At 44.1% G+C, this 14,856-nt stretch overlaps 1 protein-coding gene across 6 annotated transcripts in view; it reads right to left on the bottom strand.

Annotated features, from left to right (window-relative positions):
- The window catches only part of ERBB4 (erb-b2 receptor tyrosine kinase 4), a 500,652-nt gene that overhangs the window by 240,346 nt on the left and 245,450 nt on the right, over window positions 1-14,856 (bottom strand). For all 6 annotated transcript variants that reach the window (XM_052675099.1, XM_052675094.1, XM_052675096.1 and 3 more), the window contains exon 3: window positions 14,166-14,352. In XM_052675099.1, coding sequence (XP_052531059.1) covers window positions 14,166-14,352 — 187 coding nt within the window. The remainder of the gene's footprint in view (window positions 1-14,165; window positions 14,353-14,856) is intronic.

Raw genomic sequence — 14,856 nt, forward strand, 5'->3', positions numbered from 1 at the left:
AAAATGTATCGGTTGATAACAAGTCTGGTGTTTGATGTGCATACGTACTCCATTATCTAATTTTTAATCAAAAGCCCGCATTTATCCTTCAGGGTTGAGAGAAGAGAAAGCTTAAAATGGTCAGTGACCACAGAAACGATGAGCACATTATTATCTTTTTAATCCACAACATTTACTTTTTCTGGATTTAGCAGCGCTAATACGAAAGTGATTAGTGCTCTGTTTTTGCCAGAATAAGAGGCTGTTTTTATGAGTCCACACGTGGCCTGTAAAAAACAGATAGCGCTGACTGGCACGTGACCAACAACAGAACATTTCATCAATGATAAAATATCCACTGAAATAGATACGACTTGTGCGAGTCCCAATAATTACCCAGACCTCCTAAAAGTAAAGCACCAGTCTGTTACATTACACCAGCCTGCAAGCACACAAAAGGTGGCATGGAAAGTCCTCTAGCGTGCTTGCCTTTACTAGACATATACTATTTTTAAGAACATGGGATAACCAGCCCCAGCATTCCACCATCTTAGTCAACCCTCAAAGAGTCATGACAAAAAAATGCTGAGATGTTAAAAATAATCAATGCTATTTTTTTGCATGTGCATTCTAGCTTCTCAGAGTTCAGGATTCGTGCTTTTCGTTTCTACTCCAGACTTACAGTGGTTGGAAATGGATATTTTTTCAGCAAGGTTGAAATTCTCAGGCTATCACAGAACTTGAGCACGTACAGTGTTAAGAATTGTCCAAAATCTACTTTCTCAAACCACGTAATTTAAATTGTTTACCCTCTTTTACAGAACAGCCTAGGAATTTGGGAGTCCAGGACTGTGTGCCCCACCCTCTCCAAACTGGACTCATGCTCCTAGAGGACATACTATTTTAAAAGGTATTTAGAAGGCTAAATCCTAATATTTGGAGTTCCCTGGTTCCTTGTGTTTAAATACGTGGCACTCCCTAACTTTGCTTCTGAAAGTTGTATCTGAAATACTGCAACATTAGCAAGAAAGCAGAACAACGATGGCAAACTGAAAGAACTGACCGATAAGCATCTTTAGAAAAGTAACAAAACAGCAAACTTTCTTCCCACCATTTTATTTACTCTGAGCAATCTTGTTTGTGTGTGCGTTTGGAACAGACTTTGTTCTTCTTTTGGATTTCAGGCGGAAGTGAGTCTCCTGAATCTTTCATACCAACCTGCACAGTCTTCAGGAAAGTTTTGGATCTTTCCCTAAGCCTCTCTAATGCTTATCAGAATCAAACTGAACTCCAACAGTCTAACAACTGAATGCTACCAGTCTTTAAATACCAGTAAATTTTAAGTTCTTCAGAGGCAGTGACGCTGAGACATCCTTTGCACCTGCAGATGGCAAGAAGTTAAACACAGCAAAGAGCACCACTTGCCCCTACAAATCCTGAACTGCCATAGCTTTGTCCTAAAATTGATCCTGTGTGGTGTGCAATAAGAACAACAAGCAGTACGTGCCTCACACGCAGCCAGGCTGAGCTCTTACTGCACCTGGTGTTTTAAAATACGCCCTTCGTGAATTTGCAATGAATACCTCTATTAAATCTCTCCAGTATGTGAATATTCCCTTCTCTAAAAAGATGCTTAAATCCAAGGTGAAGAAATTCAGCTGTGGGGCTGATGACTCCAGCACCTCATTCACCTTGAGGCTGAAAGGACAAAAGACAAGCTTGTGAGAGCTTTCTTTTCTTCCCCAGCTTGGAGTGCGGATCAAATGTGAACTGCTACAGAACTCTGAGGCAGATTAGGATTTCAAAACGTCTCGTTCACATTTAAAAAGGTTATGTCTGTACTGCAGACACAATATCTCAAGTAGAAGTTCTGGGCTGGCCTCGTACCACTTAGATCTCTTACCACGAACAGTGCGACTCTGGTAGTGTGGGGATGACTTTTGGCCCGCAGCCCAAATGTTTACTTAATATCTAGGGAAGCTTTTGTGGCCCGTCTGGGTTCCCTTCCTCGACTGCCAAGAGCAGCTGAGCTGAGTTTAACTCCCTGGCTCCCACAGAGCCAACATGCACTTCAGCACTTACACAGAAAAGATGAAGGATAAAGCAACCCTGCAGGTCTCAGGCCGCACAAACACGAAATGTTTCATGTATGAATGACATCAGCAAATGCCCTCCTTCTGCTCACTACTGCAGGTACCACGACTGCTGTTCTCCCCTTTAACCCTGCTAGGTTTTTTAAGGATTTTAAGACAATAGCATAAAAACCCCTGGCAAGGACGCAGGTAATACACTTCCCAGTCACACAGCAGACAGGTGGAAAACATGGTAGAAGAAGAGTCAATAGCTGCTTGTTATCTCACTCCCTCTGAACTGCAAAAACGTCTTAGGGAGCTGTGAATTACTCCCCTATTGTTCTTGCTATATCATTATTTTGAAGAGGTTCATGCCTGTGTTATTTGGTTGCTTGCTCTGTTTGCTTTATCAGCTTGCTAGGTGATGTATAATTAAAAAAGCCCTGTTTTACCACTTCACTCACAGATCTCTTTAGATAACACAACGGTTGTGATAGGCAAGAGAAACACAATATAAGCTTCAACTGCTGCAGCTTCCCTTTGAATTTATTGGAACTTTCCCTTCTGGGATACGTGTCTCTCATCAGAAATGGGGCTGTGCTACAAAAACCAGTATTTATTTCCCGCTGACATCAGTGAACACAATGGCTTGTTGACATAAGGAAGCAGTTTCAGACAGCAGGTGAGACTGGACAACGCTCCCCAAACACTCACAGCCTGCAGCTCCTGACAGAGCCAACAAGGAGCTATGTCACATTTGGAGACAGACCTGCAGACTGAGCTCACAGCTGGACAAGAAGTTGCTGTATGCAGATACTCCACAAATGCTTGCTCCAGTGAACAAGCTCTGCAGCACCCTCTTGCTGGCACTTTCTTTCACCCTTTGGGCTTCGCTAACCAGCACTGCCAACTGCTCCATCACTTCCACCAGCCCCCTGCAGTTCTTCATCTCTGAGTTCTCCAGCTCACGAAACCAAACTTGACTTCATTTCTGCTCTCACGGCTGCTTCATCTACCATTGCACCTACAGCTTCTGCCCAGGCTCATCTCACACCTTGACAATGCCATCTTTCCTTCAAAAAACAAACAACCACATTTCGCCCTTCTGAGTTTCCTTCCTAATTCCACTTCTCTAGCTCATCTAAAAACCACACTTTGTGCTTCCTTCTTATCACATCAAATAAAAGCAACTTCTGTTCATTCCCGAGATCTTCCAGGGCCAATCATCCTCTCATACACTATTTATGCCTTCTCCCACCTTCAATAAGCCCGTCATGCTTCCTTTCATCACACACAAGACGTCTTCAAACATCTTTTGTTCTTTCTTCTGTGCTGTATCTCATACAAAGACGTGGACAGCCAGCAAGTTATCTCATTGACCTCTTTCAAATACTTCTCTCAAATCTTCTTTGCCTTCATACAAAAGCGAAACTCAGCATCCCTGTGGGTATCCAAAACCAGTTTTACCCATAAGAAGTTGCAGATTTATTTTCCCCACCACTCAGAGTCCACTGGTGGCCTCCTGCCTCGGACACACCGAGCTATTTAGGGCAGGGGCTATTTTTGTCAATCTTCTCCTATATATTAATGAGTCATGACTTGGAATTTAAGTGCTGCTTATAGATGAAAAAAAAGATATGACCTCTCTGTTTCAGAGAAAAAAAAAAATAGCTGAAGTTTATGGATTAACATTTACAAAGGTTTACGAACTCTTAAAACATGAACACTGTTCTTAACATAGAAGTGTCTAGACAGAAACACTTAACAGCCAAGAGAAATCTCTATCAACAGAAGTTTCAAGAGGTTGTGCTGTTGTGATTTGATCCTACAATGCTGCCAAGCTTTAGTAAAGTTACATAAAACACATTCCTGCAGACCATCTGGGGAGCAAAGAGCAGAACACATACATCTCCTCTTACCACTGCTCCACAACAACTTATGAACCAACAGTTTGTGAACCTATGGAGATCTGCACACCAGCAGACATTCTCCACACCTTATCTTTAAGGAGTCTGAAGGTGAAACGCAGCCCTCACTGCAGGCAAGCGGCCAGTTCAGAAAGATGATGGGTTAGATTTCAGTTCCCTGGAACTGTTTTGGTCACAGCCTTTAGATGCACCAGTTTGAGCACGTTAGATTAGCCCATGGTGGCCAAGACAACAAAAGCCTGACAGCTTAAGGGTTGGAGGAACTCTGGTATATAGGACAACGAGGATGGAAGCACAGCCAAAGCTGAAAGACATGGCATGGCAAGAGAAGGAGCTCTTAAGCAAATGGCTGGATTCAGGGGCATGAGGCAAGATGGTACAGAAGTTTGAAAGCATATGTTTCCTTTTGCTCTCCACAGACGTGGATAGCAATGCATATGACAACAAAAGGATTAAATAAATAGTCTTCTTCCAATCTCTGCCTTCCAGAAATAAGATAGATACTAAGCCATTTCAGCAACGCTAGTACCACTTCAAGTTGCAAATACGAACAAGGTTAGTAGGGCACCACAGCACCACAGACAGCAGGGCAAGTGGCACATTTTTCCCCTTCACTTGCATCTCATTCCCCTATGTTGTCATGTAACTCTTGGTCAAAGCAGTAGCAACAAATAAGAAAGGCCTATGCCTCACACAAGGCTTACACTGGTTTAACTAAAATCAGCTCTGAAGTCAAATCAGTTCAGCAGGCATGAAATCCCACATGAATCCACTTAACTTGGTGCACAGACATCAATTTAGCTCATCTGAGTTGCTGCAGTAGGCTAGATCAATACAAGGCACTTGTAAATGGATATACAAGTACATTCACGTGGGGTTTGCTTCAATTTAGCCTGTTGTGTTAGGGAGCAATTTTAGTTAAACCCAAGTAAGTTTTCTTTGCAATCTACCGTTAAACCCTGGATTATGACACCAATTACCCGTACCAGAAAGCAACTCGCACATCTCTGAGCAGGCTACCTCATGTCTCTGCAGCACATCCCACATCAGATGGATGTGAAACCTGACATTGGAACCCCGTGTCACCAACTTCTCATTGCTGGGGCAGCCAAACCACCATCATGCAGCGCTTGCAAGGCACATCAGCACCACTCCCAGCTCGCATGCTGAAGAAAAAGGGCAACCTCCAAGATACTGCAAATTGCACGGCAGAGGACTACTGACACCAGGAAAGGATGTGAAACAGAGGAAGAGTTAGTATGCAGGGCTGCTGGAGGACACACTTCATGGTCAGGAAAGTCCTAACGTTCCTTCTGGCCCACCTGCTGCACCAAGCAAGCTATAATCTGTGCCATCCAAACACTGTGGATGGAAAGCGCCCTGAGCAGAGACGCATGCAGCATGGCCACTTCTCTCCGAAGCAAAGCAGTAAGGTTGGATAGGCCACTGACAAAATAGCAATTGCAATTATGTTTTTTCTATTTATATCAGAAGTTAAATTAACAGATTAATGTTTACATCCAACCGCTGCTACGAGCCTGAGGGGGAAATGGAGCAGAATGAGGTCGGCAGAGATCACAGCTCATTCAACACATCAGTACAGTCAAATCTGCTCAGCAGAGCTTTGATTACTTCTCCAACTTCAGGGCTGGTTTGTGCTAAGACCTTTTTTTTTTTTAAGAAAGCAAGGAATAAAAGGCTAAAGCCAAGGCCACGTTAATATATTAATAAATCCCTCAGCTAGCAAAAATATTATCTTTATTTGGGAAGCTGAATGCTCTTGAATATTAAATCAAAACCATTCAGCTCTCTACAGCCAGCAGTCTCACTCCTAGATGAAACGGGAGCTGTGGTGAGACTCTGTGATCTCACATGGGGCTAACCGCACAGCTCTTGGGATTAATCCATTCTGTAGTCACAGCCATGAAAACATCCCTCTCAGCTCTTCTTTCCACGTGCACTGAGCAGGACGCTGCCCTTGCAACCTTACCTAATGCATATTTTAGCGGGGTGCACGTTTTAAGACATCAAGTCCTGCTTCAAGATCAACCTCCGAGTCCAGCCATTGCTAAAGCAACTCAGCAGCACACAGGGGCCGGCCTCTGTCAGCACATCAGTGTGACCACCAGAAGCACAGCTACCACAAGCCATAGTTATCTCAGCAGGAGGGAACAAAACCACAGCCATAATATCACCATTTAAGAACTCCCACGCAACCCTGCACGAGCAAGGGGAAGTAAAAGGAGACAAGCCCCGATCCTCCCAACCCATTCAACCCACCTGGCACTGAGTGTTTCTGAACAACAGCTCTTCTACCCCTGAGCAAGGGCCCTGCCCCTCCCCAGCACGGCTGCCTGCACCTGTGGCAGCAGGGCTTTGACACCTTCCTGCAGAGCAGCAGAGTCTCCTGGAAAAAGAATAATAACCAGCACTTGGGTCTGTAAAAAGAGCCAGCAGCAGGCTTACCCTTTTGTGAGTTACATTTTATTTAATTATTATTATCATTGTTTGCAACATTGTGCTCAGGATAATGGATTTGTAACCGGCTGAGGCTTGTAAAGAATTCAAGTTTCAGGCAAAGAGAATCATGATTATTTCATGGAAATGAAGCACAGTTGTTTTAACTCTAACAGAGGAGAAACCCAGAGCCTGTTTCTTCCACTACTGCTTCTCATAGAAAGAACAAATTTCAGTAGGATGTGGCCTGGGTAGTCAAGCCATAGAAATGAACTCAGCCACTGCCCAAATCTCAACATAAAGTTTGCCACTACTTCAAGCACCCCTCTTTGATGCTGACTCACCTAAAAATAAACAAACAAATAAGCAACAAAACAAACAAGAACTCCATGCGCTCTCTACTCAGAGACACACTGAGAGCTCAGCGTGACACACGTGGAGAAGAGAGCAGTACATCCAACATAACTCCATAAATGATGACAGCATGTTCCAGGGACACCCAGCATAACGTAACACTGCTTTGTTGGGGCCAGTCAGGCACTGCAGTGAGCAGCTCCAGATAAGCTCAGCCTCTGAATCCTGCTCACAAGTGCCCATTGCCATCTCTGAAGCAGGCTGACTCTGCAGCATTCCATCCAGAGCCCAACGACAGAACCAGCTCCCAGAGCTTTTACAGCCCGAACACATGGTTAGCTGATCCATAAAACCCAACACAGAACCAATAATGAGAGATTATCTCATCTCTCCAGCTAGGCAGAAAGAATCATCTTTGATGCTGTCCTTCGTTCCATGCTGCCACATCAGGGATACGTATGGCTTCAAAGCCAAAGCATGCAGCTGGACTATTTCTGACGAGCAGAAGCAGAAATCAGCAGCCAGGAAATCTCTAATGTGAGTCCAGTGTGAGCACAGGCTTTGTGCAACGGCTGGCCTGACAGACACTCTCTGTCCTCTAAGCCTTAAGGAAATGAAAAGTACATCTGTACAAGTTTCACCAAGGGTGGGATGGAAGAAGAAATTAAAAAAAAAAGAAGGCAGAAGGGCTTCAGAGAAGACTGGCCCTTGAGCGATTCCCAAACATCAAAGGAAAAAGCCTCCAGCGTGTTCCCCTCATGTGATGGTTTGCTCCCCCTCCCTCCCTGCAGGCACGTTCCCACAGCTCCACTTCCACGTGCACCACCTGCCTCCAGTCCCAGTACCTGGCACTGTCTCTTCAGAGCAATCAGGATTCATTCTGCGTGGAAAGAAGCTCTTGCAAAGCAGATGGAAGGAGCTGGGGAGCACCAAAGCAGCATAGCAACTCTGTATCAGCCATGCTCCTGTGCAGCCTTCCTGCTCCTTCATCCCTAATGCAGCTACTGCTTTGGCAAGTGCTTCTGTTTCACTATCAGACTGATGCATTTGGGTGTTTTTCCCACTTTGTCACTTCTCTTTGCACAGTCATTTCCCTTCCTCCGCAGGTCCACGTTTCTTATTTTTTTGTTCTCCTCAAGGTTAGCATTTCTGCCTGGACATTTCTGCATTTGTCTCAGCAGTGTGATCAGACTGTCAGATAAACTTCTTATGACTATCACTCACACTCACTCTTCAAAAACTGAGACTGCCACAAAACCACCCACACTGAAACCTTTCATAGTGGTTTTGACAAGAGCAGTCCCAGAGTTGACCAGGCTGGGATTTGTGGCACCACAAGGACCATGTTTGATGAGCAAGGGATAAGCAAGCAGCCTGGGAGGGAGCTGACAAGCAGCAGCCTGGCCTTCACCTCCTTCAGCCTGCAGATAATGAAGCTAAAGAAGGGACGTCACACCCTTGGTCTGGTTTTAAAGTGAGGTCTGGAGGCCTGCCTTGTAGACACATGCTGCGATGCCACTGAAGTGCCTGTGCTTAAAGACGTTTACCTGACACCTGATGCTCAGAGTTCCATGCTCATTTTGAGCCCCACTGCCACACCAGTGCTCACACCTCACATCCCTGTGATGCTGGCACAGCCTGCCACACATGGCAGATGAACCACTTTGCTATGGAACCCACCCTTCTGCTAGGGAGAGCAGATGGGTTACATTCACCATCTAACAGAAGACTAATTATTTTACAAAAGCACCCAATTCCTTGTCACTGTTGCCTGTCAGAAGAAAATAAGAAAATCAATGAAATCAGAAGACTGTAGAGAGAAGAAAAAACTCCACACTGAAATCAGTACCTCTTTCATTCACCTGAACTGAACAAGATAACTACCAGAGTCTAGGATTTCCATTCCTAAAATAGCCAGCCCCAGCCAGCACAGGCACGGCCCCTTGCTGTCCCAGGCAGGAGCTGGGATGTATTTGTCAGCAGCACTGTCACTACAAACTGCACAATTTCTTCCCTAGTGTAATGCTGACTGCATTTTACTTACGTTGTAGAACAGCTCAGCAAAACTCAAACTCAAACGAGCTGAAAGCTCAGCTCTGCCAAACTCAAACATGTTGCAGTGCCACCCATTCCTGACCCGTGTGACTGGAATGGAGGGATTACTCTGCTCAAATGTTTAACTTCGCAAAGTGTGTGGCCAGAGAAATCCCCATGCTGCTGGAGCTTATGAGTCGCTGAAGTCAAGCAAATCTAGTACTTTGTTAGGAGCTTTCAGTGTTATTGGATTTATCCTGATTGTCCATTTATCTAAAAAGCTAAAGGGTGTTTCACACATCCAAAACTTGGAGAATTTGAACTACTGCAGAGAGGTGAAAAAGAGAAACTGCCAAGAAAGAGAAAACCAATGACATCATTATTTCACGTGGCATTTTCAGGTGACGATGGCAGCATACCTGGATGTACTGTGGAAGACAGCATGGGCCAATTTAAATTTCAGTTTATTACCAAGTCAGAGCGATGAGGCCAAGTGTTTGGCCTGGCTTCTCTTCCCTGTGGTCCCAAGCCCTGCTTTGGTCACAGGGTAAGTTGGTTGATGAGACCCTTCCCCCGGCTGTGAGGTAGTGGAGGCTCATGTAGAACATCCTGCAAACGGCTTCTGGTAAACTGGCTCAGCCCACTTGCTGATATGAAATGCCAATAAGTATTTCATAGTTTGTGTGAACATACTTGTAGGAGAGTAAGCAGCAAACAACTTCCAGAGACCAAAGGCAGGCGTTTAGGATACGTTGAATCCTTTGAATATCCAATTAGAAAACATTTACCAATAAATCATTAGCATGAGCTTCTTCTATTTCCTTTTGCCATAATCATTCCAAACAAGGTTGCACATTTCTAACTCTAGAGACAGAATGAAAAAGACAAAAGTGCTTGGAAATAAAGAAAGCTGAGCATAAACAGGTGATCTACAGGTTGCAAAAAAATAAAAAATACAAAAATCAGACATTAGTCGCAGCATTTAGCACGACAAAAGCATATCTGAATCCTTTAGAGACTGTAATATTCTAGCCTCACTGCAATTAAAAATCCAAAGCTCAACCACTGTTACTGAACATAATCAATATGTGAACATACATCTCCTGCGGGTGAGGACCAGTCTTAACTTCTGGCCATACACAATGCACCTCTTGGCCTTGCTGAACTACCTGTGACCCCATTACCTGCTGGCTCCGTAGGCTGTGCCACAGCACAGAGGAGCTTTCCAAAGCAAGAACAGGCATACTCAGCATGACCCTCCTTTTTCTCTCCACCAGCTGTGCTGGGATACCAATGCCACCTTCCAACTCCAAGCTGACAGGGAAGGAATGCCCCCAGACAGACATGGAGCGCTGTGCCTGCTTCTGCTAGGCACTACACTCTAACTCCCACAGCAGCCCTGATCGCAGAGGGTACCAAAGGGATTTTTAAACAAATTCCTCATTCCTCCACGTATCCTAGCAACACCTCTCCGAGGTTACACATGCAATGCCTTGCCCACCTGTTGTCTGGGAAGCCTGAGGCAAACTACAGATTGCTTTCTTCCCAGCTCACCCAATAGTAGGAAGCCACAGAGACCAAAGGATGCACCAGCACAACCAGGGCTCACCCACTCAGGCTGGGAGTCACACGGGCACTGGCATCTCAGCAGTGACTCACCGATGTGCAATGCGTGTGTGGAACCAAGGAAAGGTGACAGAAAGGACAGAAAGGGAACGGTCCTAGCCTCTGCTGCAGGAACACTGGGATCCAGTCACAGTGCTGACGAGCTCAGCCTATTTACAGCGGTCACTTTCCGTACACAAAGATGTTCCCTGCCCTGGGATTTTCCTGCTGGTCAAATGAGATGTCTTTTCTTAGGGCATCACCGACCAAATCCTTTGGGCTGTAATATGCATCTGCCACTCAAACCTCAGTTATTTTAATTCATCATTTATCTCCGTTTATGCAAAGCGGGCAGATAAGAAATTACAGATGTTGCTGCTTTTCTGTGCCATCAAACTAATCACTGCTAACTCTGCTTTATTCTCATATATTTAAGAAATTCCAGTGTTGCACGGACACACGCAGGGGAAACTATTACCAAGGCCAATAGGGGAGATTAGCTGATCCCTGCTTATTCAAAGATAGAGCATTTGCTGTAGATCTCTGTTACTCATCTTCACTCAGAAGAAAATATGGGATACTTCATAAGTGGTTCTGGCTTGTGAGTTATCCCTCTTTCCCAGCTCATGAAGATAAATGCCATAATGAAATGCAGCCATCAGGTATTCTCTATATTTGGAGTACTCAAAGTGTGAACAATGATTATGCCCTTTCATTGCATAAGTTAAGGTTGACTGCCTAGCTACATGGGAGAGACAGGAATGATTTGCACTAGCTCATACGAAGTAAATGGAAAAAGGTGGCATTCCTTTTCCCTCAGCATCACTTATTCTGCTAATCTCAGGCTGAATAATACATTCAGTGTGTCAAACCTGCACTTTATTTTAACACTGCTTGGCAGCTGAATCTGCAAGCTGAGATGAGTCCAGCTGAGGTGGCAGCAGCCACTTAGTTGGTTCAATGTCCGTTTGTTTTTGACACTTTTGTGGAATCACTGACTACGTGTTTATAGTAAGTGAGAAATAGATTTTTACAGGCCAAGCTTTCTGCAAGTGCCACATCAATTCTGGGGCCCGCTCCTGACCTGTGCTGCAGTACCACAACTCCCTCTCGGGCTGACAGACATCATGAGTGAGAACAGGATTGTGTTTTCCGTGTCAGATAAAGCATACTGCCATCACAGTTGTCTTTTTTTTTTTTTTATAGCTTAAGGGGGGGGGGAAAAATAATCAAGCATTTAAATTTAAAGATGAAATGTAAGTACGTCAGAAATATCTGACAATAAAAACACAGCTGTTAACAACACACTAAAAATAATGCAATGGTACATCACAGGGGAATGAAATCCTGCCTCTGATTAAGACCCGGGACGACCAGCAGGTGAGAACACTGAGCATTCCATCATTCCAGGCCAATACCTTCAAATCTGTAGTGGACTAGAAGCCGGATGGATGCAAGCTCCTGAGAACTGCTTCACCTTAAATTCAAAGCAAATCACTGGTTGTTTCTAATGTAAACAAGGAGCAGTTGGCAGACACCGGGAAGACCCAGACACAGCTCATCTATTGTGGCCTGGTGCCATTTGGGCTGCTGCAAACACCACTTGTTTTTATGCAGCTATTAAGGCTAAGGATGTGTTAGGAAAATGAATGAAGTAGTAATAGCTCCAGGGAGAGTATCTGCATCAAGAAGCAGGTTGTGGGTTAAAACAGTCAGGTGCATCTTAACCAGTACAGAAAATGGTCAAAGAACAGCTGCTGGAGGGACTCGTGAGGCCCTGGCACATGCTATCTAAAAAATACTAAGAGCATTTTTTAAGCACACACTGGCTCATATTCAGCACTCAGAAGCTATTTTAAGCACTCAGTGGAGACAAGCTAGTGTTATTAGGCACTTCCAAGAGACAATACATTTTGAGCCAAATAATCCCATCAGAGGGCTTTCTAAACACCACCTACATTAGATGAAGAGACTGTGGTGATCTCCTGTGAGGAAAGATTCAAAGACTGAGCTAAGGCAGGCTTTCTCACAGCACTCGAGAAGACAGGCTAGCTTTTCACTGGGCAGTCTTGGTGCTATCACAAAAAAGCAGCGTCCAGAGAGAAGCTCTGGAAACAGGCACAGGGCTGCTGGTTCAAGAACAAAGTCTTGAGCCAAGGCCTGCAAGATAAGTTTATTCACATTACCAAGGATCAAAGTAATGGATAAATAATCACTGAAAACACAACCCTCACTTCCTGGCAGAATAACAGCTTCCAACCCCAAAGGAAAGGGTTACCACCCTTCTCTGGCCTTGGCCTTTCTGTCTCAGATTTAACTGGACTAATGTATTTTACAAAGCCTCTTGAGACCCACAGACAATAAGAGGTCTATGAAGTAGAAAATTCTACTTGTGCACGATGCTACAGCTCAGTGTTATGTGAGAGCATAGATAGCCACAATGAACACCCTAAATCAGAAGGATGGGGAAAAACTGGAAACAGAATAGGAGAAAATTGGATTATGAGAGTAGTAGAGAGAAGCATAGTAGGAATGGCAGGGATTTAGAGACCTTGGGAAGCACTCTGGTATCAGCATGATGGCCTCAGTAAACTGTTAACAGTCAAACAGGCAGAAAGAACTTGCTCTGAAAGCCTTACAAAACAGTGCTCTACTCCATAAAACAGCTCAAGAACAGCTTCACCGTACTGTTTTTGAAAGCATCACCATACAACTCAGAGAGACACGAACAGGGAACTGCAGGTACTTGTGTACCAGTGCCTACAGAGACACAAAAAAAGCAAAGAGAGAAGGGTGCCTAAGCATAGTTCACCAAGTTCTCACTCTCTGTACAAGCTCTACACCCAGCTCAGGTCAGTGATTTAGAGACTCACACAAATAAGGCCATTTCACAAACATCATAGCAAATGTCCTCCCTTTGTGAGGAACCAAATATAAATAAAATACTTCCAGTGAATTCCCTTAAAAACATCTGCCACTGCCTGCACTTCATTAAGTTGCTGTCCAACATTACACAATATCATACTTTGCCAACTTTTAAGCTCCCAAACCATTCGCTACAGACTCTCAGTTGGGAGAAAAGAAATACTGACATACCCCACATCATTATCTAACCATGAATTCACATGAATATAAAAACCATCGACTTAGCTTACCTTTCTGCTCAAAGAAGAAATAAAAATATTTTTTTCACTATATACAATAAACCTTTCCTCTTTGAAAAGCAAGTTCTAAAATGAAATACACCAAAGACCCAGTGACCCTCCCACTCTTCCCTCCCTGCACAACTACCAGCACATCAGCAACAGTGACTCAGACAGAAGCAAGAGCAGAAGGAAAGCTCAAGCTAAGCTACTTGGCCAGAAAATTTTCAACACCTAAAACAACTTGCATGCAGTAACCAAGGGCCACTGGGAAACAGCGCTCTTGAAAACTAAGGAAAAAGGTCATCTTCAACAGTACTTTTTTGTTTTAAATACGCTCTTGCTATGAATCCCATAGGCAGCCTTTGACCTGAGAGAAGAGCTCGGTTGTGAGCCAGAAAGGAAATGAAGTACCAAAGAGCCTTTCAAACAATTCATAGCTGCCATTGTCTGACGGTGCCTCTGCTGTATGCACAATGCTAATGACTGCGAGCTGTGATGCACACATTCAACAAACAACAAGCCGTTATTTTTTTAGTTGTTTCCCCCTCCCCCCCCCCAAGTAATTCACCTTATTTACCAACTTCACTTACCTGTCAAGTTCTTCAGGCCAAGTTCCCTGAGTCCAAAATTACCATCCTTCCTGTAGTTAAGAAATATTGCCAGAGCGTATCGGTCTTCATAGAGCTTGGTCCCGCGAACGATGCGCAGGTTCTCCAGGGGCAGGTATTCAAACTGATTCAAAGCCACCAAAACATAGCCTGTGACTTCTCTGATAGACTGAAAGACAAAAATGAAACGAACAGATTAGGAGCAGTCCATTTACAATTGTTCTGAATCTGTCACACATCAGATGCTTTAACATGAGATCGGGTACAACACAAATTTAAGCTCCAACTTCTTTAATTTAACCATATTTCTGTTTCAGTGTAACTGAGATTATTAGAGATACTAGAAAGTACCTTTCCACTCTATAGGGTGAGGCTAAGGTCACAACATATTGTGAGAGAGAGACCACTGAAAGAGCTCACCATCAAGTAGGAATGGATGACAGAAATGGAGAGCACATTTGGAAGAGTAAAACGAAGCCCATAAGCAATATCACCAGCTTATACTGCTAGATAAATGAGATAAATCATTCAATATTTGCACAGATTCAACCTCAAGTTTCATTCTGAAGTGCTGGAACCACACATATTCCAGATTTTTAGCAAAAGTGGTATAAAACTATTACCAAAATGACTGCTGCTCATCCAGGTCAGCTGAAAACTTTGTTTACTTTAG

Source organism: Tympanuchus pallidicinctus, unplaced genomic scaffold (genome assembly GCF_026119805.1).
Source record: "Tympanuchus pallidicinctus isolate F22 unplaced genomic scaffold, pur_lepc_1.0 scaffold15, whole genome shotgun sequence".
NCBI lineage: Eukaryota > Metazoa > Chordata > Aves > Galliformes > Phasianidae > Tympanuchus > Tympanuchus pallidicinctus.